This window comes from Anas acuta, chromosome 1 (assembly GCF_963932015.1).
Source record: "Anas acuta chromosome 1, bAnaAcu1.1, whole genome shotgun sequence".
NCBI classification, from domain to species: domain Eukaryota; kingdom Metazoa; phylum Chordata; class Aves; order Anseriformes; family Anatidae; genus Anas; species Anas acuta.
In genome coordinates, this window is record NC_088979.1 from 149,831,255 (window position 1) to 149,854,061 (window position 22,807).

The 22,807-nt window shown below is 41.2% G+C and overlaps 1 protein-coding gene and 1 long non-coding RNA gene across 5 annotated transcripts in view; one reads left to right on the forward strand and one right to left on the reverse strand.

Moving 5' to 3' along the window:
- The window catches only part of LOC137846853 (uncharacterized), a 158,224-nt gene that overhangs the window by 77,244 nt on the left and 58,173 nt on the right, over positions 1-22,807 (reverse strand). The gene's annotated exons all lie outside the window — the stretch shown is intronic.
- The window catches only part of ISX (intestine specific homeobox), a 28,312-nt gene continuing 20,748 nt past the window's right edge, over positions 15,244-22,807 (forward strand). The window contains exons 1-2 of one of the 2 annotated variants that reach the window (XM_068664956.1): positions 15,244-15,489; positions 16,424-16,705. In XM_068664956.1, coding sequence (XP_068521057.1) covers positions 16,537-16,705 — 169 coding nt within the window. In that variant the 5' untranslated portion in view covers positions 15,244-15,489; positions 16,424-16,536. Of the gene's footprint in view, positions 15,490-15,527; positions 16,706-22,807 lie in introns of those variants that run through there. The other variant, XM_068664948.1, reaches the window with a different exon arrangement.

Genomic DNA, 22,807 nt, shown 5'->3' on the forward strand with positions numbered 1-22,807 from the left:
AGTCACTGATACTTTCTGCGTAGCTCAAAGCTACCTCTTATAAGCTGCTCATGCTGTGCCAGCAGTCTTGCTTCAATCAATGCAACACCTCGCACAGTGAGACATGACCCAGCTAGTGGCAGAACTGATTTCCCTATTCTTTAAATCAATGAATTCTGCCATTGGTTTTCCTTAGGACCAAAATCTTTCTGTATCTGTAGCATAATAATATAAGTATGCCCATGCTGGTTCAAGGCAAAGGTCTATGCAGCCCAACAGATAAAATTTTTAAATAAATAAATAAATAAATGGGGAAAAAAAAGAAAAAAAAAAAAAAAAAAACAGAGAGAACTTTAGAAGTAGTGCTGGGATAGAGTGATTACCCCAATCCCAATATATTTCCAGGAGCTAGAAACTACACTACTTCCTGAGCTTGTAATTGTAACTGCATCACTCCAAAAATTTAGCCTTTGGTTGGCCTAATGCCCTCAGTTTTATTTGTTGTTGTTGTTTTAATTTCATTACAGTTGGGGCTTTCAAAATTTCCCATGGCAACGAGCTCCACACTGTCATTGTCTCCTGAATACCTATGGCACTTCTACTAAACCTGTTGTCTAATAAATTGTTCCCTCCCTCCTGTCAACCTTGTCACCCTCTTTATAAATTTTCTAATACTGTACTTTCCGCACCTACCTCAAGATTTTTTTGCCCTTTTTTTTTTTCCTAACAGGAGACCAGAACTGTATATAGCATTCAAGAAGAGAACACAGCACAGGTCTGCATGGTAACAAAAAGAATGTTTTTTACTATGTTCTCCATTTCTTTCCTAATAATTTCTAATATTCCATTTGTCTTTTTGACCACTGCTAGCTTTGAGCTGATGTTTAGGAAGAATTATATGTAATGATTCTAAAATCTGTCTTCTGAGTGGTAATAGCTCATTTAGAGTCCATCACTGTGCACGTACAGTTAAGGTTGTTCTCCTCCATATGCATTAGTCTGCATTTATTGACAATGAATTTCATCTGCCATTTTATTACCCAATCACTCAGTATTTCAGGCTCCTTCTGCAAGCCTTCACAAACAGTTTTAGTTTTGACTGCTGTAAATAATGTTATGTCAGCAGCCGGCTATGCCAATTCACTATTCAACTACTTTTGAAAGAGAGGGTTTAGTGGCATGCTGAGTAGTGCCTGTGGAACTACACCAACCACCTGCAGCTGCCATGAAACTTCCCCTACCTCCTAACCTGTTAAAGCACCAGGACACCCTGATAGTCCCTACACCACCCTACAGCTCTGGGGTACCCAAGCCATATGGCTGCCCCCCTGCTGCTTCTAGAGACATCTAGAAGTTGCTAGATAGCGCTCATCCACACCTTCTCCCCGTCTACTTTTGTCCATTCCAGGAGCCGTGCCTCCTGACCCCAGCGGGGGACGACATGGAAATTTAACACTTCCCACCCAGGTCTCCCGGACAAGCTCCTCGCGCCCCTGCGGCGGGCGGAGTCCCGCGAGCGCCCCGGCTCCCTCGTCCCCCGCCTGGGCGCGGCAGGGCTCGGACCACCCCATCGGCCGTTCCGGGGCCCGGCCGGGCGCACGGCGCCCTCTGGCGGCCGTTGATGGGCATGGCCGCCCTGTGGCCGGCTCGGCGCGGTCACGGTAACAACCACGCCTCGGTGTTAATGAGGGAGGAAGCAGGAAACAGACCGCTCGGAGGGAGGGAAGGAGGCTGCCTGGCTAGGGGGCCAGGTGGCTGCGAGATAAAGCTCCTAGATATCACGGGCAGTGCAGGATGCGCTCCCGGAGCTTAAAGTTTGAAGCTTTTGGAGAGGGGTGCGGCAGTGGTACAGTTCCCGATTCCAACTCCTGCTAGTAATGCCAGTGACTCCCTGCTGCACTCACTGCTGTAATCCCTTCCCATGTCGTGGCACCATCACAATGCTGTGGAACTTATGTGGAGTCCAGCAGCAGCAGGAGATGAATACTTTTACAGGAAAAAAAATAAATCCTGTTTGCTCTTCCCAAAGGGAGGTGGATGGAGAAAATGGAACTGGGAGCTCTTGAAGAGGAATAGCTAATGAACGAGGAGCCCAGGACCCTAACATGGTAGTTCTTTTTGTCTGGGAACTTCTCTACCATAACTCAGAGCTTAGGGCTTTTGTTAGCATGCTGTTAGCTGCTGGCAGACTAGGTATCTGTGGTGTACACTGCAGACTGAGAAATGCCAAAAAAAAAGGAGTAGCTTTCTAGTTTTTCCTTCACTTGCTCTGAGAGGGCATGGAGAACTGAGGGTTCACCTCCCTCTTTCTGGGCAGCATTGTGTGTTGTCTGTACAAGAGCCAATGCTGTAAGAGATAACTCATTCACTAGGCACACTCCTTGGAGTAAAACTAAGTAGCCTGTTTGGAATACTGTGCTAACCCAGGTGTTTCCAGGGGTCTTAGAAACAGCATCTCAGCAAAGCAAAGTTCAGAACAATACTACCTGCACAAACCTATGTGTTTGAAGCTAGCCTATACATCTGTGCACTACGTGGTGCTGACATGATGCACCTAGAAGGAAGTTCAGGTATAAATGGTCAAACTACAGCTATGGCTTAGCTCATTTCAGTGCAGCCCATTCCACCAGGGACAGCATGAAGACATAACAAGATTTCTGTAACATTTTTATTTTCATAACATCACTACATTCATTGGGCACCTCTCGTCATTCAAAAGTGTTTCCTTGTTCTGTACTTGTACAACACCTAGCACAAGGGTGTTCTTAAGTGCTAAAGTGCTCTGTAATCTCAGCCTAGTGCCTTGAGGAGTCCAGGTGGAAGCTACATTTAGGACAATTAGGCAAATGCAGACTACAAATCCAGTGAATAATACATCTGCAGTCCACACATTAGTATAAAATTTCATCACATGCATTTGGAGCATATTTCCTAATCCACAGCTTCCAATCTGTATTTGTGACTGCCGACTATTGGTCTGAAGGCTACATGTTTCATAGAGAAGACCTATTGCAAGGTTGAGTGCAGCCATGATGCGGAGGAAGGGCTGTGCAGACACTGAGCCATTCCCCTTTCCTCTGATGTAGTACAAACACTGTTTGGTGTGGATGAAGCTTCAGGTGCCAAATGAGGCATTAAATCATCCTCAATCAGAAAGCCTTGTAAAACTTGCACTTATAAGCCAAAAAAGCAAAACCTGACCTGATTAGCATTTCAGGCCAGTCACCATGAGATTCAGGTACACTGCACAAATTGCAAATGGATCTGCTCCTTTTGATTGTGTATCCTCAAATGTTCCCACTGTACTCTATTGAGTCAAACTCTACTGATTTTGTCAGCCATGAACTAAGCCTACATGAGCAATGCAGAAGGTGCATTAGCGTGACTTCCTCCACATGTAAAGGTCTTCAGTGCACTTGAAGTCCAGCATTTGAGCTGTGGTCCAGAGATACTAAGCCAGCACCCTAGGCAAGAATCTTGGTTGCACGAACATAAAAAAGTAGGCAGATAATTTGTTGGCCGTGTTTTGTCATGCAGAAAGTAGCTAAACACATGCTTGTAGTCATTCCTCCCCCACCCAACCCCTTCTTTCTCTCTGGAAGAAAATAAAAATACTCTCAAACTGCACTTATCACAGCCACAAGCCTGTGTAGATTCTCTCACCGTCTCTCTCTTTCTCACTCTAAAACACTTTGTATGCATTTGGTCTTTTAAAAGGTTGCTGGAAAGATTTGTCAACAATTCACTGTGGAGACACAAGTGGGAGGAGAAGCTGGCCATTAGCACTAAAAAGCAACTGCCAGCCGGCAGACACAAGTCAGGTTAAACAACCAGCTTGGACATGACGTTTAAGACATTGTTTGCCTGTCTTTTTTGTTACAAAAAAAAAAAAAAAAAAAGAGTCTTGCAGGTCCACAGAGACTCTTGCATTTCTTTGAACTGAAGTGTTCTGGATGTGATTAACTCAGTGACACGTGGTGAAAATGTCTTAATGGAAGGATTTTTGTGGAAGGGTTTTTGTGGAAGTTTGAGAGCATCTTTTCTGATGGTGAATCAGGAAATAAAGAGATTATGCTGCAGCTCTCATTGATTCTCTGCATGCCTATTACCCAAGCTGGATCTTAACTGTGCAGAGTCACCTGCAGATGCTCCACATGAACAGATATGCTATTTGTACATCCAGACAGGTCATCTGCATGGTGCTGCACAGTCACATGGGGCACATTGGCTCTGCTGGACATTGGCTTGGGCATGTCTGCACTGACATGGTCTCTTGCCGCATCCTCTACTCTATTACATCCTCCCAGTATGTTCACTACCCTATTTCAAACACATTCAGTGCCAGCTGTCTTACATTTTTTTTGTGAATTGTATTATGCCATCTGTATCTCTATTACTTTGCATTACCAAGAGAAAACAGTTCTTGGCTACGTATGACTATGTTTGTGTGTGTGCATGCAATCTTTTTAGTGCTGCATAGCCTTAATAAATTAAGGTGGAGCTAACTGAATATTAGCCATTTCGCTTGTTGTGCCTGAGGTGGATTTTTATTGAAATGTGATATCTCTATTAAAAGCTTTAAACCCCAAGTCCAAACTGTGCATCTTCAGAATGCTTGAATTTAAAATACAGTTGCAGAAAATGAATATTTCAGATGCATTTGGTAGTTCTAACACTTGGTTATTAATGAAGAAGCACTGATATGCTGCAAACTTGTTCCAACTGCCATATCAATCAAAGGAACTTTCTAATGTTTCAACTTTAGTTAAATGATTAAGTGAAATTATAGATCTTCAGCTATATGTGGGAGGTTGCTTGAATCCAGCATTCAAATTCCTTTTAATGTCCTTGGCAGTAGAGTTTTGTGTATTTAGCAACACTCCTAACAACCAATGTCAGGATGTGAAATGGAAGCTAGATGTACTTCCTGTATCACTATTGTTAGTTAAGTGAGATAGTAGTTAAGTGAGTTAACCTGTATTGTTAACGAGCACTGATTTAAAGGTGACAGATTTGGAGATGTGAAGTAATGTGAGTTTGCACTCCATGTTCTTCATGGTTCCTCAAGTGAGTAAAAGAAACTTGTTAACCAAAACAGAAAGTGATAGGTAATTATGAACTGATTCTCAACCTCATCTTGTCTCTACCACTGGTGTATTAGCATGTAAACCAAATTTAGAAAATTATTTGTAAAACAAACACACAAACAGAAACAAAGCTGACAATGATTGTATTGTATATTTACCCAGTCATGTCAACAGCATAGGTATTGCAATTAGTATCTGATGTCTGCAGGGAAGTTCCTGTGGCTAAAGCACATCCAAGTCTACCTGCTTTTGCAAGAGCCAGGAGGAACAAATATACATGATGCCCATGATAGATTAATGCATAGGCATGTGTCTGGGGCTCCAGCTCTGCTTTGGTGACAACAACATCTCTCTTTTCATTATTGAAAAATGCTTTTATACCTCCTGGCTATGAGGGAAAGATGGAATTTCAGCGTGCATGTCAAGGATAGAGCAACATCTGCTTGAGTCTGCTGTCAGTGTCCAGCAGAGGGAAGGTCTGTACCTAAAGCTAAAGGGAAATTAAAGGGACTTTTTTCATAAATAAATACAGAAGGTGGTAGAGTTTTTGTTTGTTTGTTTGTTTGTTATGATGTTTTCATAAAGTTCATAAAAAGAACACCAACAATCTGAAAACATTTTCATTTTTCAAAGTTTACTCACATAATAATGGAACTAAACGGAACATTTCAGCAAATTAGTTTTATTTTTGACAACATAAGGTGTGAATAAGCTTAAGTATTTAGCCAGTGAGGAAACTCACTGCTTTGTTACATTGCCAGTAGTCTAGACAGGTGTGAGGGGAGAGGGACAGCATCTGTACTAGCTGCCCCTGACAGCCCTCACCTGTCCACAGCCAGATTTCACTTTAGGTAGGCAAGAGGGCTTCTCATTGCCTTACTTTGGCCATGCATTGTTCAGCTGCTTTGCCCTCTGTTGACCTGGGGTGGGTAAATTTTCCTTTTCTCCTTAGGGTTGTCCATGTCAACCTTTACTGGGTCAGAAAATAGCACTACTTTTATAGCTCTTTTTCAGTGCCTTGCTGGCAGTGACTGACAGCTCATCACCAAAGGAGACTGAATAAGCCATGAACAAACCACAGAGAGCTGTGATCCATCTAGAAGCTCCTGAACACAAGTGTCAGGCTCAAAACTCCTCTGTTGCCTTCTGGGCTGAAAAATGCTCTTTCATCCCTCTCAGAGGTTGTCTGAACCAGGGAACTAAATCCCTATCTGCCTCCTCCTCTTCCCTTGTCTGCTGCAGAGTGCTGTGTTGCGTGCCACAGACACTGTGGTTTTACTGCCTCCTGGAAGTTGTAGAGGACACAGAAATGGACAAAATCAACAGAGGGAAGGGGATTTTGGTACCACAGGTGAGGGACAGTTCATGCAAATAAATCACTTCTCAGTTAATTTATCAGTCCTGCTTGTGAAACAGATCCTTCCACCTACTGCAAGAGTCCAAACTTCTCCAAAAGTCTTTAGTACATCCTAATGCATTTTTCGCTTAATGTATGAGCAAAAGCAATCTTAAGTCTGGCATTGCTTTAGCTTTCCAGTACTTGATTCTGCAGCCTCAGCTGATTATGTTCTTTAGAGGGACTTTCCAGTATGTAATTTTATGGATAAAAAGCAAAGAGAGCACTTGAAGAGAAGCCAGGTTGGCACACTACTACAGAAAGTTTTCTTTCTTAGTACAATAGGGAAGGGAAGGGAAGGGAAGGGAAGGGAAGGGAAGGGAAGGGAAGGGAAGGGAAGGGAAGGGAAGGGAAGGGAAGGGAAGGGAAGGGAAGGGAAGGGAAGGGAAGGGAAGGGAAGGGAAGGGAAGGGAAGGGAAGGGAAGGGAAGGGAAGGGAAGGGAAGGGAAGGGAAGGGAAGGGAAGGGAAGGGAAGGGAAGGGAAGGGAAGGGAAGGGAAGGGAAGGGAAGGGAAGGGAAGGGAAGGGAAGGGAAGGGAAGGGAAGGGAAGGGAAGGGAAGGGCCTGTGTAACCCAGTTTTCATAGTCTATGTCACTGTCACATTAGAAAATACAGAAGTACATTTAAAAATTCTATGGTTATGAAACAGATGGGATGGTTTCATGTATAATTTCACTCAAAATACACAAATGCAGCTATGTCAGGTGTCACTTAGGGGAACAAAACTAGGGCTTTTCTGCCCCAAAGGTTTAGGCAGCTTTAGCAGCTGGGGCTAAACTTTGGATGTTTAATAAACTTTGGTGTGTGGAGTTTGTGGGCTATATCCACAAAAGGACCTGCTGTCAGCTCCAGGTCAAAAGCACCCATTTCCTTGAAGTTTAAGTTCTTGTGCAACTAAATGAGTGGAATTACCATGATACAGAGGGCAATTTGAGAAAGAAAGACACCCAAAACACACTTCTGCCCTGTTATCAGACATGCAGTTATGCATCTCAGTCCCCCTGCAGATCCTCTTGTAGCTACAGAGATGTCCTGCCTTTATCCAAATCCTAACGGTGGCTTGCTGCACAACTCCAAAGATCCTGTTGTTCTCTGAGCCACAAGAGCCTCCCTCTTCCCCTGCCTCTGCCACTTCAGCATTTGGCCTTTCTCTGGAGGGATGTGGCAAGGAAGTGCTTAATGGGCCCCTGTGGGACATTAGGGGGAAGTCCAGGGGCTGAGGAAAAACGTCAGACACATAATTCATGACCTGCCTCAGGCAGAAGGGGGCAAACAACAGAAACAACAACAGTAACAACAACAAAAGCTCTTCTCTCCAGAGTGGATTAATAGGAGCTCCCACTGGAGCCCATTAAATAAAACAAAACGCTGAAAGCTTAGGAATATTGTGCACTTCATCATTTTCTTAGAATCCCCAGGGAGAGGCTGGGTAAAGTTGCAATGCTACCAAAGTGAAGGGAAGGAGCCTGGGAGAGGGCTGGCTCAGGAGTGGCGAGCACTTCCAGGCAAGAAGGAGTCATATCTCCTCAGTAAGTGGATGACCATCTCCTTTGGTGTACCTGGTGCACCTGCAGATGCTGTTTTTCCTTCTCTAGTCTGTACACAGATATCTTGTGCTTCCCCAAGTTGCTGCAGGACCTCAGTGGATGGTTTGCTTGCTTTGCCATCCTGCCATCTGGCCAGCCTGACACAACTGTCCCTGGCAGAGACTGAAATTTTGATGTATTGTCTGAATTTAGAAGTCACATTTTCTCCAAGTTTTGTAAGCAGAACTAATGAATCACTACAGTGCAATTTTTTTTGCTATCTCTTCATGGAGTTTGACCTGAATTTTAGAACTGACAAGGATGATGTGTTGACAGGACAGGCTGCAAGGATAATATCTCCCAGTCTGCTCTGCCAATGTATCATGCTCTTGCCCAATATCTTCTCCAAGTCTTTTTTGTCTACTGCTCTCACTTCACTGTCAACACAGGGCTTATTCTCTTGGGACTCCCTTTGTATAGTTCTGAGGAAACATCTTCATGCCCTCCTGCCATTTCTGTTGAGGACCTACAGAGAAATTTGACACTACAAACCATCCCAGCTCCTAGCTTGTCCTGAAACTACACTTAAGGTCTCATCAGGCAAGAGGCTGTTTGGCTCGGCAGAGCATGGATCACAATCACTTTACTCACTACACCTTGTTCGAATAAGTAGGGCTTGGGATATCCTACAAGAATAACCATGAATGATTGTAAGCCATTATTCATTTCTTTAAAACTGCATGTCTAGGCCCTGGGAAGTGTGAAGTTTATAGCAGCTAGGGCAACTCTCAGCTTCTCCTGTGGTTTCTAGAATGAATCACCTGAAAAAAGGCTTTAGTGGCCCACCTTTAACTGATTTTAATTTACTGGATGTTTTTTCTGTAGATATTTCTGTATTTCTTTTCCATCCTGCAAAGCTGCAGAAGCCCATATATACAAAAAATCAAGGTTGTTCTTGGCTTGTAAATCATGGGATTTACTGTGTCAGGTAACTGCGGGAGAATCTTTGCATAGAAATCAGATGCATAAAAATATCACTTCTCACCCAGTGACATCTGTTCACCGTGGGGATGACTCAACTTAAAATGGAGGACAAGGATGTAAGACAATTTTCCTGTCCCCACCTGGTCTGTACCAGCCCAGATGTGCTGTTCTGCAGGACACGCTGCCCTCTCCTGCTTGACTTTGAGAGAAGAAATGGTTCAAGCAGTGATCATATAATATTGGATCTGTCTGTCTTAACATTTGAATTAATTACTATTAACTAAAATACTGTTTCACAAAACCATTTGCAAAGCCTATCATATGAAAGGTGTAGACTAGTTAAAATACTTACAGGGTACCAGAGCTGTCTGGAAACTTTATATAACTTTTTTTTTCCTTTTTTCTTTTTTCTTTTTTTTCTTTTTCCCTTGTAGAAATCAAAGCAATTGTTGAGAAAGGTAAGATTGTCAAGCTTGCACACACTGCAGTCCGTGACCATCCCAGAGAGATAAAAACCCTATTATGCATGCAATACAGAATGTATTTATTCCCACATAAATTATCTGTATACATGCTGTAACTGCTTTCCAGGATGCCTCACAGACTGGACTGTTGGATTGTGAAAATAGGTGCAGAAACAGAGGAAAAGACTTTGAAAAACAGAATGGATTTAACTGTGTAACATGACTAGGTGGCTAACTGTGCCACTTGTTAATCAGGACAGACAGATGCTTTAGGAAAAGCATACATAATATAACAAAATATAAATATGTTTTAGGAAAATCATACATAATTAGTTTTTTGGCAAACAGTTGATTTTCCAGTTGCACTGAAGTGGCCAGGATACTCAGTCAGCAGCAAACACATGCGTTTACTATGCACACACAGAGCACTACAGTACACTACCAGGCTGCTGCTGTTTTTATTCACTATTCATTTTTCAAACGAGTTTTCATTTTTCAAAAAGATTTTGAAAACCCTTCAGATTGTTGAAACACATTGCTCCAGTAGTTTTAGAAAAGGTTAATTTACCTTGTTTGAGATTACATCTTTATTTAAAAATTAAGTGAATATATAATTGAAAGATCAATAGCAAGACAGAATATTTAGTAATGATCAAAACGAAGGGGTTTTATCGAGCTGAGACCAAAGAACTGAAAATAAAAGTAGTTTTCGGGGTTGTTTTTTTGATTGGTTGCTGGTTGTTTGGGGGTGGGGGAGTGGAGGAGAGCCCTTGACAGTTTGACTTTTCACATCAATTTGGTGTAGTAGCATCTCTTGAAATCTCAAAATACTCCTAGGACAAGAAATCTACTTTCCATATGCCTGTAGCCAGAATGTGAATGACTCTGGGCCAGTCTCCTGAGGAATGATGACTATAGTTGGCAGCTCCACCCCAACAGTATAGTATAAATAATTCCCATTTAGCCAAGATACTGGTAGGCAGCTTAACCTCATTGACATCTGCCTACTACTAGGTTCACTTTGTATGTGTGCAGTTTTTCATACAAGCACACTGAAAAAAAAAAAAAAAAGAAGAAGAAAAAAAAAAGAAAAAAAAATCTGTCTACCAAAACAAAACAATCCAGTGCACATGTAGCTAAGCATACAGGACAAAAAAAAAAAAAAAAAAAAAAAAGAAAAAAAAAAAAGTCATTCTTTGAAAGAGATGCAATCAGAAAATTGTACAGTAAATTTGAAGGTTGGGGGGAGGACTGTACTGTATTCTAGGCACCTAACTTTCTGATAATTAATCTAAACTACATGTTGAGGCTTTCTCTCTTGACAATGGAGAGAGACAAGTGACTCCAGATGGAAGTTAGGAGCACTTCTTTCAGGCATTTTTCTGAGAATAGCTCATTTGGAAGTGCCAGTCTCCTCCCTGTTGGAAAATGAGACACCTCACCATGGCACTGTTTAGAATATTCTCCTCTGCTGGGCATCTACATAGTAGAAAATGCATAAAGGCCTACTTTTTTTAATTGCAGATACAGCTACAAAACAACAGCAATCCAGCATAGTGCTAGTGATTCATGGGAGGACTCAGTGCCTTCTGCACATCTGGATGATGAAGAACTGTTCTGGGACACAAAAAGTTCATTTTCATGCCTCACTAAGGGCATTCATTCACTAGCAAACTACAACCAATTTGAAATAATGAGTTAGAGGTCATGGACTTTCTGTTTTACTGTTATTCCTTCATTCCTTCCTTCCTTCATTCCTTCCTTCCTTCCTTATTTCCTTCCTTCCTGGAAAGCTGCTTTTATTTCTGTACAAATAGCCTCCGTGGCCTTCACAAGCAGGTAGGGAGAAAATGGCTGTTCTTCCCATGTTTGCAAGGATGGGCTAAATTAAGCAAATTCTCTCTTTATTTTTAACTTTCCATCTGCAAAACAGCAGACGGATCAAAGACAGTTTATGGCCGTGCTGGACAGTTCTCCATGGCAATTGCTGCTCAGAGGCCTGAATTGCTATGAAAAGGACAACCTTTGATCTCTTCAGCCCTTCCCACATATAACAGCTTCTGCTCTGTTTGAAGCAAAGAACCAGGCTCCCACTCCTGGATTAACTAAAGATTTTTGGAGAAAAATCTCTATAAAGGAGTTGAAGGGCCTGGCAGGGGATAAGCAGAATTATGAAATATGAGAATGGGTTAAACAGAGGATAAAGTTACTAAAAAACACCTCCAAAATATGTAATCAGTGACCTGGATTCAAACTGTTTGTGTGCTCTTTCTTGCAGTCCTTCTGCTTCTGTTGTTATTATTTTTGGCCTGGGAGAAATAGCTTTCTGAGTCCATTTCACCTTGATGGATTATGATGCCTTTCTAAATGTCAATTGATAATAATTGTGCCATTAAAAAAAAAAAAAAAAAAAAAAACTAATAAATGCTATCAGTTTAAACCTACAGTGTCCCTTTTATTAATATTTCTAATTTATGTGCTTGTTGAGAAATCTCTGGAGACAACAGGGCTAATAAATCTGAGGTTAAAAGGACTGCAGAAGGCAGGCTGTGTGGGCTTTCTGCTAGATCATTACCAGCTGTTGAGCTTTGGGAAGATCGCAGCAGCTGTCACGGGGGAGTCTGTCAGAGTCCAGTAAGGCATAAAGGATAGAAGACAACCTACAAGGACACAAGGCTTCAGAGGCGACATGGGCAATTGGCAGATGCACTGTAGCCAGCAACTGCTGGTGCACCTATTCACCTGGACCTCTGACTGCCTGAGCTCCTAGACTTGCTCTGTATAGCTGGCTGAACACAAGCCCTGAGAGATGAAGTGTTGTGAGCTGTGGCCTCTGTGCAATGCATAAACACCAGACAGCTCCAGCTCTGTGTCACATACAGAAGTGGGAGCTAAAGGAGAGGCTTTGGAGTTCCAGGTGGAACATTGCCCTGTTACTGTCTTTGTGCAGAAAAGAGATCAGTGGGGCAGGAACAGGCACCATTCCTGTCCAGCAGCATAAATACACTTTGTTTTCCTCTTCAAGGCAGGCAATATTGGACCAAAAGCTCCCAAACATTGATAGTTGATTTTGAGTAAGCATATACAGGACTCTTCACTTTCTGAAAGCACACCATGTCTTAAAAACCTTATAGGCTTTGTAGACCTCAAGATGTGCTTGTCATGGGCAGGAGGAGCTGAGAAAATCAACACGACATGATTTTCTTCTAGACAGCTGCCTTCTGGTGTGAGTAGTTGTCTTCAGAGCTCAGCAGCCCCAGGGGAAGATGTGTTTCCTGCATTCAGGATTATATATACTAAATTAGACAGGTAGCACAATAATTGTAACAAACGAGAATCATCTGCATTTCCAGGTCAAGCATAAATGCAAAAATATCCCCAAACTATGCTACAAAAGCTATTATATTAGAACTTGGCAGAAAAATAACTTCTTCGTTCTTTGGTAATTTAAAAATAAATCATTTCTTGTTTTGAACATAAATAATTTGTTACATTTCAGCAACTCAATCATTTGAAAAAGGGGTCAGCTGAACTATTTTAATTTGCAAAATGTTCATTTGCATTTCAAGCTTCTATTTTTTGCCACTCATCTTTATTTTACTATCACACAAAGAAAAGAAAATCCAAAACAGCAGTCATTCCAAAGAAAGAAAGTATTTAGTTTTTTAGTTAATGAAATAGTATATATCACTTTTTTCCAATTCAGTATTAAAAAAAATATGAAAATGTTAAAGTCTTTCAGTATTACTTAAACATTTTGATATCAAATCTGCATTTTTTTCTGAAGAAACCTTTGTATGCAAAACATGGGATTTATGCATCATTACACTGATGCTTTCTAATCCCCTTTCAAGAGTTGTCAGTTATTCATTCTATTTCCTACCATAGAGCTTGTTATGTTTTTCTATATAGAAGAATAAAAATATATTTCTCAGATGGCGTTGCCTTCAGTTTTAATAAAAAGAACAATACAATAAGGCAGAATAAAAATAAAACCTTCAGAAGGAGGCTTTCAAGTTATAAATTTGTGTGTGTGCATCTCATTTAAACTCAAATGCACACAGACAAGCAACTTGCCCCTGTGAGCAGTGAAGAGGTTTAAAGTCACAAAGTAAGACAGAATAGTTTTACAAACATGCAATGTATGATTTTGTGACATGGGACTACAGCATTGTCTCAGCAGGTGCCTACCCAGAGAGAGTCAGCAGTGGAGACAGGCAGCATATATTCTGTGACTATGGAGATACTCTGGTTTCACTTGTTATGTGTTGTCAGTCTGATCGTTGAATAAAGATATTTCACTGAGATGAAAACTTGGAGTGTGCCTGTCTCCACTCTCTTTTCTTTAGAGTATTTTTTAATGGAGAGACACTTGTATTTCTTTGGAAGCTGGTGTGAGCATTCAGAGATACATCACTGCCAGAAGGCTACGTCCCATCTTTTCAAAATGGTGTGTTTTTAACTGGGCAAAAATGGAACTATAGAACTGAGGAGGGATAAGAGGTGTATTTTTTTGCACAGAGAGTCTCTAGGCTGATTTACCCGGCCGGGGACCTCCAAATATATGAGTCCTTTCAGAAGGAGTGTTTGGAACTATCAGACTTTCCCCAAAATACTACACTTCCTCCTCCTGCAGCAAGAAATGAGACTCTTGAATGCAAAGAGGCTTTAATAACAAACCAAAGACAAAACTTTTAATGGCAAAGGAAAGTGTGTCTTTCTTGGGCTTCTCTTGGCAAATGAAGCAGACAACTCCAAGGCTGTATCTACATACAGCTTTTGGAAAAAATGGACAGAAGAAGTGGCTTAAAAAAAACAGAGGATCCCAGTCCCTGAAGCCAGTTGCCATGTGCCTGAAATCTTCCCGATAAAAGGTAGCACAGTAACAGGCAGAGAGTCCAGACACTGTCATATATGCTTAACTAACACGCTGGGGGCTGGGTCAAGGACGTTTGACTCATGACATCTGGGAACTGAGTAAGAATTTAAGCCGTTATTCTATGGGGAGCTGGTAAAAGCAAGAAGAGTGGCCCTTTTTTAGTGCCTAAGGCAAGCTTAGTAGGGAAAATAAAGTGTTTGTAAAAGTAAGTACCAAGTTTCTCCTTGTGTTTTTTCATAGTATTCCATGAAACTCAAACTGTTTTTCGAATCAGGAATCATGAATAAAAGAGGAAGCCCTTTTATTAAATAGGCGGTTTCCATCCAAGGTGTACATTCACATCTTTTTTTCCCTTCCCTCTCCATACAGATATCATGTTCACCTCCTCCCAGCCCATAAACTACCTACTCTCTCATTCAGACTAAGCAAAAAATTGGAAGAAATCCTTTCTGTGTGTGTGTCCAGCTAGAATTACAGCCACTGACAGCACCCAAAAGCTAGATAGGATGTCAATGCTGCCCTTGGCCAGAGCAGCACCATTCTGTGCATATTGACTGAATAGGCAAGGTGTCCTCTCCACAAGGCCACAAGGCCTCTTGTGCCCATGCAGCAGCTGCCACCTCATCAGGTAACAAGGAGGGCGTGAGGTTTTCCTTTGCACAAACAGCCCCAGCAAGCCACCAGACAGAGGGATGAAAAGGGAACAAAGAGAAGCACTTCCCGCTCTCTACCCCTTACATTTCATCAGAGTAAAGGACACTCACCTGTTCAATCTGTCACCTGAGGAGAACCTTGATTAATAAAATCAGATAATTAAATATTCTTCATCATGAGTGGCTGCACCATTTGTCTTTCTTTTTTTTTTTTTTTTTTTTTTACCTCTTTCATTGTTCTTTTTCCACCTACCCACCCACCCCCAACCCTTTCCCAGTACCTGGAATCTGGAAAAAGCCGAAAGCCTTTCATCTTATCAGGTGTGGTTTATTGCCTCTGGTTACACAGTAATTTTGGTCTCCACTCCATGAAGAGGTCATATGATGGGATATCAGCTCAAGAATTGTCAGTTCATTGGACAAATAAGGCAGGGCCTGCCAATACAATAATAAGAGCCTGATAACGAAGGCATAGAGGAGAGGCAGCAGGAGATGGAGGCACAACCATAGCAATTTAAAAGGTGAGGGGCAATCCCAGAAGAATGCAAAAAATACCAGTGGGGGCAGGGAGAGGGAAGGAATAGGAGTATCTAACAACACATTCTTCCCAAAATAAAACATAATGAGAAGATAGAAGTAGCTCATGAGATGAATTACTGGCATTCATCAGCATTCTCTGGGAAATCTTCTTCCCCGTCTTGGATACCTGACTGCTGGTGGGATGATTATCCAGCTAGCTTGCTCAGGAGATAAAGAAAATAATGTTTTATCTCTAGGAGTGCATTGCTAATTCCTGTTCCTACGTGTGTTGCAAGGGGCCTCTCTTTTTCTCTTGTGACTGATAAGATGGGATGATGTTGAAAAGCACCTGTCTGGAAAGTTCAAAGGGTTTCCAGAGTGGGAAAGAGAGAATTTAAACTAAGTCTGATGACTGTGGGGGTGGCTGTAGGATAACCTGGAAACTGCCGGTGAGGGAGGTTTCCATCTGTGTCAACTCCATGTATGTAAGAGAAGTTTACTAGGTGTCTCCCTTGCTAGTAAATGGCACGAGGGAGAAGTATTTGTCCTGCCAACTGTTTTTTTAACTCCATAATAGTACACAATCAAATGGTCTGTCAAAGATTTCAGCCTGAAACCAGTAAAGAAAGATAACTGTCACTTGAGCAGGATCTACCAACATGAGGCAACTCTTCCCAAGGCATTTTTAACCTGTGTCTGTGAGGAACATACCTCCTCCTGGGATGACAACGTGATTGCTCAGAGCTCTGTAAATTTGCGCCGACCAGGGGTTGTTCAGGAGTGGGTGGGGTTGGTAAGACTTTTCACCCCCCCTCCTGATGCTGCCTTCCCCAGATACAGCAGCACAGTTTTGGTCTCAAGCTGGCCAGAAGAGAGGAGCAGGCAAGCGTGCTCACTTTTGGGTTGCCTCTGTTTCTCCTCCCAACACTTCTGCAGGTCAGCTGGGCGCTGGTGGGGAGAGGAGTGCACCTTCCCAGCTGCATGTTTCCTGGGGTGCACCGAGAGCTGGAGAGGACTTTCTGCCCTGTGACTGCTTTGCCAGGAAGATAATGGACCCCCGTGAATGCGTTAGCCAGGGGAAGCCCAGCCTGTCCTTTTCCATTGAGGAGATCTTAAAGAAACCTTCTGCCAGCACCACCCCAAGCAGTGAAATCAGGAACAGAATTAACTATGCTGAAACTTCTTTAGCCCTAAAAGCAGGATCACCACTTGCCTTTGGTAAGTACATCACATAATGAAAAACATTCTTTTCTTTTCTTTTTTTTTTCTTTTTTTTCCTCTTTTTAAATCTCTACAGCTAAATTTTGATAAGGTAGAATTTTTATTCTTAAAATTTTCAGGAATTTTGGATTTCTGTAGTCAAGCACAAATCATTCATTATATACTCAGAAACAATCTTTTAAAATTAATTTCCTTTTAGCCTCATGGTAGATTGTGTTCTGCTGCCAGCCTTTGGTGGGATTTTGTACAATATGAAGTCCTGGTGTTATTGGAGAGATGCGTATGCAACCTCAGTAGTCATTGCAGGTAGCTCTCTTCAGTAACAGCGAGTTCTTATTGTAAACAAATACAATATCCTTTATATTTCCCATTAAAAAGCAATGGTTCTGTTATTAAAAGAGAAAAAAAATTGGGGGGGGGGGGGGGAAAAAAAGAAGAATCACCTGTCACAAGGAAAGATGGGCATTCAAACACAGGAAGCTGACCTAAAACTGCTGCAGCTTAATGAAGTTGTTGGAGTTTCATTTATATCAGGTGAAACTGCCTTGTGTTCTGGAATTACAGCCAAATAAGTATCATTTTCTGATAAATCTGACCACTCATCCTCAAGCAAGAGAAATGGTCTGTAAGAGTCTGTAGCTGAGAAGTTTTAGAACTCAATCACTGGAACAAGACATGAGAAAGCATCTGTGTTTAATCATTTCTGCTTATCATCAGGGATGCTAGGTTCTTTCATGTACTAAATAAAGCCAACTTGTAGAGAGCTAACATAATTTTGACTATAGCAAACCAACCAGTGCATTAACCTTTTTGACTTCAGTTTCCTCAGTTTAGTTACTTCAGCCGTAATTGAACTTTTACCCCTTCTGAAACTATTTTTTTTTCCTTAACAAAGATCAACAACAAACATATTCTGGATTTAGTATTTATTTTTCTTTTTTAATCTATGTCTTCCATGAAACAGAGATGTTTTATATAACCAGATACATTCAATTACTGACAAATGACCAGGAGCTTTGACAGAAGACTTTCACTCACTAGACAAAGCTTATTGCTATACTTTGCAATACATAGAGATCCCTCATGGGTCATCACTCCATTCCCCCAAAAACTGGATGAAACAGTAGTAAGGGACGGGGTACTTTTCTAAAGACCTGATGTTTCAAGTAGCCACTGCTTATTTGCATTGTTTCAGCTCCAAACAGGATTCTGATCTAGACTGGAAAGCAAAGACCTAAATAAGAAAGGAAACTACAAAAAGAAATGAACTCTTGGTTGGTTACAGTAGTTGGTCTAGAGGTCAGTCCCACTACTGCTTCTTCAATCATCCTTTGCACAGGATTTGCACTTTCTTGTTCCCCCAGAACACAGGGTGACCTCACTCTGTACAGCAGTTGTTTCCTGACCATGGGGCAGAGCAAACCCACAACATATCTCACAGCCTGGGAGCCCCAGCCACTGGGGCTGAATATAATAGCTAACTTTGAAATAGTACCTGCAGCTTTCCACAGAAACCTGCACATGAGGGAAAGGGATAGAGTTCTACTGTATTTTCTCAGAACCACAGAATAGTTCAGGTTAAATGGGACCTCTCAAGGTCATCAGCTCAAAGAAGGGATGAGTTCAAAGACAGACAAGTTTGCTGAAAACCACAGTTAGTGTTGTTGTTTAGCTGTTTCATGACTGGTACTGCTGGAGGGGTGCAGCCCCTAAATGTCTGCTAAATCTGCCAGTGCAGATCAGACCTTAACAGCAGCAGATCCAGGCTATGTTTTAAGTACATTCCTGAAACATAGAACATAGTAATTTGTAGGAGTGGACACGGATATAGCTGATGCTGGTGCGAGCGTAATGGATCTCATGCTGATGGAGCCCAGGTGCCAGGTTGTCTAGTTGGGGGAAATGGTGGCGTGTGCTCTGTGGGAGAGAGATTTAGTGAACTGAAAGTCCTTTCCATAGGGCCCATGGCCATCACTTCGTGCCACTGGATCCAAAGTGAGACATGTAACACCATAGAAAAGAGAGTCAGTGTTCTTCATAGCATGGACCATAAAAATGTATATTAACAACATGAGACTCTTCTCTGGGAATGGAAAAGCACAGAAGAGACAGGGTTTTTTTTTTATTATTGTAATTGTGTTTCATGATCAGTATTTGAAGATAGCCAGCTCTGTTTCAATGTGCATGTCAGCTAAACATGCCACTCGAAACACAAGGTCTGACAAAACCGTGAGTTCCTGGGACTGCACTGCTGTACTGCCAGGGCAGTCTCACCACAGACTGCTCCACCTGAGAATACAGTCAGCTTTCCACTTTGAAAGCAATGCAGGCAGAACAACTAGGCTTTGTCTTTGACTTCACTTCATCGTCCAGCCAGAGAGATATAGTAGCTGTAACAAGAGAATAGTGACCCTTCTCTCCCCTGCTAGGAAGCAAGTCTGGAGTAATTTACTTAAGGCAATGTGAAATGTTAACTAATGAAAATAGCATATACGCATGGAGATTCACTTGTCACTAGAGCTGGGAAGATATAGGAAAGCTGTAGAGATATTTCAAAATGTTGTTTCATATTGCTTTTGAAATTGATCAATAATTTAAAATAAAAATTAAAAAAAAAAAAAAAAAAAAGGAAAGAAAGAAAGAAAAAAAAAAAAAGAAAGAAAGAAAGAAAATGAAGCTTTTTTACTGTTGGTTTCTGACTAGCTCCATAGATTTACCCAAGCTAATTACTCTTTACTTTCCCATCAGAATTGCCAGTTTTTGCAGATAAGGTTTATTTCAAAACTGCAATACCCTATGCAGTACATCTTGGGATAATTGCTGTATTTCATCAAAGTCATTCAACTTTATGCCATATAACACTGACATTAAACAAATTGTGTAAATAGTGAGCTGTATCTAATTTGACTCAGTTCTGGCCAAGGTCAGGGCACTGAAATGAGCAAGGGAACTTTTTGGAAATTCCAGGATGGGATACAAATCCAGCTGCTTTCCCAGAACAGCTCAGCAGCAGCAAAGAAGGAAGTACTGAGGGTCAGGGCCAAGTCATATCTTACTACAGATTTTAAGAACATTTTCCACCTCCTATATGTTATGTATCTGAGCCATGCTATGATCCACAAGAGCAAGAACTGAGACATAAACATATCAGTGGCTCCATGAAGTAGATACCTAGGCCAGAAACGATCATCCAGATGGTCTGCTGATCTAGGCAGCCCAGGGACCAAGATCACACTTGTCCTTAAGTCTAAATGTAGCCACTAAGAGTTAAGAAGATGGGTGGAACCAGGAGATTCAGAATGTCAGAAATGAGGACATAGAGTTTACCTTGGAGTCTTTTTCCAAGGCAACCCAAGGGCACTAGGTCAGATAACCTTCATAAATTGCTTCCAACCTAAATTATTATGCAATTCTTTGACAAAAAAGAATGTGATGTACAAGTGTTAGCCACTCATAGAAAGATGGAATAGGAGTCAATCACATATAAGATCTCTGTACTTGATTCCTAAGGTTTTTGTAAGGGTGTCTCCAAAGGGGTTTGGAATAAAGATTCTAGTCTTCCTACAAACCCAGTTGTAATATTAGGCATTTGTAAGTTTACTATACAAAAACAACTTACAAGATGACCTGGAACAGCAGCTGTTGATCTGAAGTCTACTGAAAGTTTTGAATTTTTGTGTCACTCCTACCAAGTTAAAAAGAGAACATGGAAAAAGACATTTTAGTATTCAGCTTATGTTTCTCCCCTCTTATTTTTGTCACAATGCCTAGAAAGATTAACTATGGCCTTTGAAAGGAACACAAATAAGCATGCCCAACAAGTGCTGGTCTCCTTCTTGGTGCCAACACCTTCACTTTAAACAGAGAAGACTTGCAGCCTATTTTAGAAAAAGGGCCAGTACATTAAACGAGTCACTCATCTGTTAAGTGAATTGGTCCTTTCTCTAAAATCCCTTGGAACCTGATTTCAATGTGCTTGAAAGTACAGCTGAAATAATTGTTCATTACTCCCCCAGTTTCTGTTAGTGAGGTTCCACCAACAGGAAGCCCTTTGTCAAGGCAAAGAGAGCTTGGGATGAGGATGTTACACCTGGGAAATTAATAGTAAAAGCAGTAACAGATACAGTAATTATGTTATTACGTCTGCATTATGCCCTGTTGTGTTAAGGATATGCAAATTACTCTGAATTTAACTGTGGCTTCACACACAAGTGTCAATATGGTAATTGTTTACTTCACCGGTAGCAACACTCCACCCCCATTTGTTGCAAAAGAGGAAACAAATGAAGGAATATAACTGAATAGGTACCACCTGGCTAATATCAACAATTCACCCCACATAACAAGGAAAAACAGACCACCTAAGAAAAAATAATAAATAAATAGATAAATAAATTAAAAATAAAAGTGTATGAGCAAGAGAAAAACAGCGCAATAAAAAGCTGCTTGCACGTCTCAGTGACAGACTCTTCCTTGCTCAGAGCCTTAGTAAGGCCCTAAAATCATATGCTTGAGGTCTGCAACAGGTCTGTTTCTCTCCAGTGACTACACAAAGAGGCTTAAATGGAGCTTAGAGCATCTGAAATAACTTCCTGTTTCCAAAAAGAAATCTTGCAATCTTCCCTGACATTTTCCATCCTTTCCTATGCAGCTGAAAGTCAAAATAAAAAGACCATTTTGGGCCACAAGTCAAAGTAATTTCTGTGCATAGTAACAGTATGCACGGTAACAAACATCTAATGTTGAGCCAGGCTGAAATGTCATCACCATCCCCATAACAAACAGGAATGAAGAAAACCGCATTCCCTGGGGGTAATCTTACCCATGCCAATTAATAAATATTTTTCAGAGGTCTCTGCTGGAGCCATATGAATGTGCAATGAAAAATGCTAGCTAGCCTAGATAGCTGCCACTTCAGCTTCTCCATAAGGTTTATATCACTATTATTTGCTTCCTTGATCTCAAACAACACACTCTCCCACTCTTTTCTACCAGTTCATGCAGACATTGGTATTTTCCCATCCATCTATGACAAATTTCCATTGGATTCCCATGGGACAGTGGATTCCCTCCTTGTTTTCTTTTCTTCAGCCTGTAGTAATGTTATCCATGTCCATATGTAAATTGTGCTCATCGCTGGGGTATGCAAGTATCTCAGGGAAACACTTTGAGGGGGAAAAGTTGTATATGAAGGATGAAGACATGAAAAAAAATTCTATAACTTAGAAAATGCCAATGTCATTCTGAAGAAGGTTTAGCGACTGCCCCTAAAAACACCTTGCTCAGGTACCCTTGTCTTCATTACTGCAGGATATAATCACTGTTATTTCTGTCCATATTCATCTTCACAGCATCCCATCTAGAAAGGGAGTACAGCTAGTCCTTAATTTAAGGATGGGAGATTGAGATAGAAATCCCAGGCTAAGATCCCACACTAACACTGACATCCTCCAAGTTCTTGAGCAAATCGTTTAACCCCATGTCCAAGTTAGGGGCCAGTTCCAGGTCTGCCCTCTTCTTTATCCCATGAATGTTGTTTGAAACCCTACATGTTTTCTTACCAGAAAACTCAAAATGAATTGATCCTAAATGAATTAAATGAGTTCTATTTTGCACAATATCCTTCAAACACAGAGGAGGAAATCATACCATGTTCTTAAAGTTAGCACGGCTGGATGCAGGCAGTTGTATTTAGAAGTTTCCCAAAAGATTTGTGATAAATTGAAAAGATAACATTTAAATAATCATTCCTCATTGACATGAACTTTTGGCTGATTTCCAGAGCTCTTGTAACTGTATTTTCTTCATGTCAGTGTAATCCCTCTGTACAAATCCTATTGTGTTGGCTTTTACTGAGGGCAGAATTGGGCACTTTTTCTCCAGATGTTATAATTATCATTGCTCCAAGGCTGGCTAGAAATAGAACTTATTATTTGTTCAGAAAATAAAATTTCTCTAAAAAGTTAGACACTTTGCCAATGCTATATCCTGCACCAGAAGTAAAATAGGTATTAAAAATGGAGTTTATACCAGTACAATCTGTTGAGTGTCACAGCTGTTATCTGGATATGAGAGGAGAGAGGGGAGAGGGGAATAGCC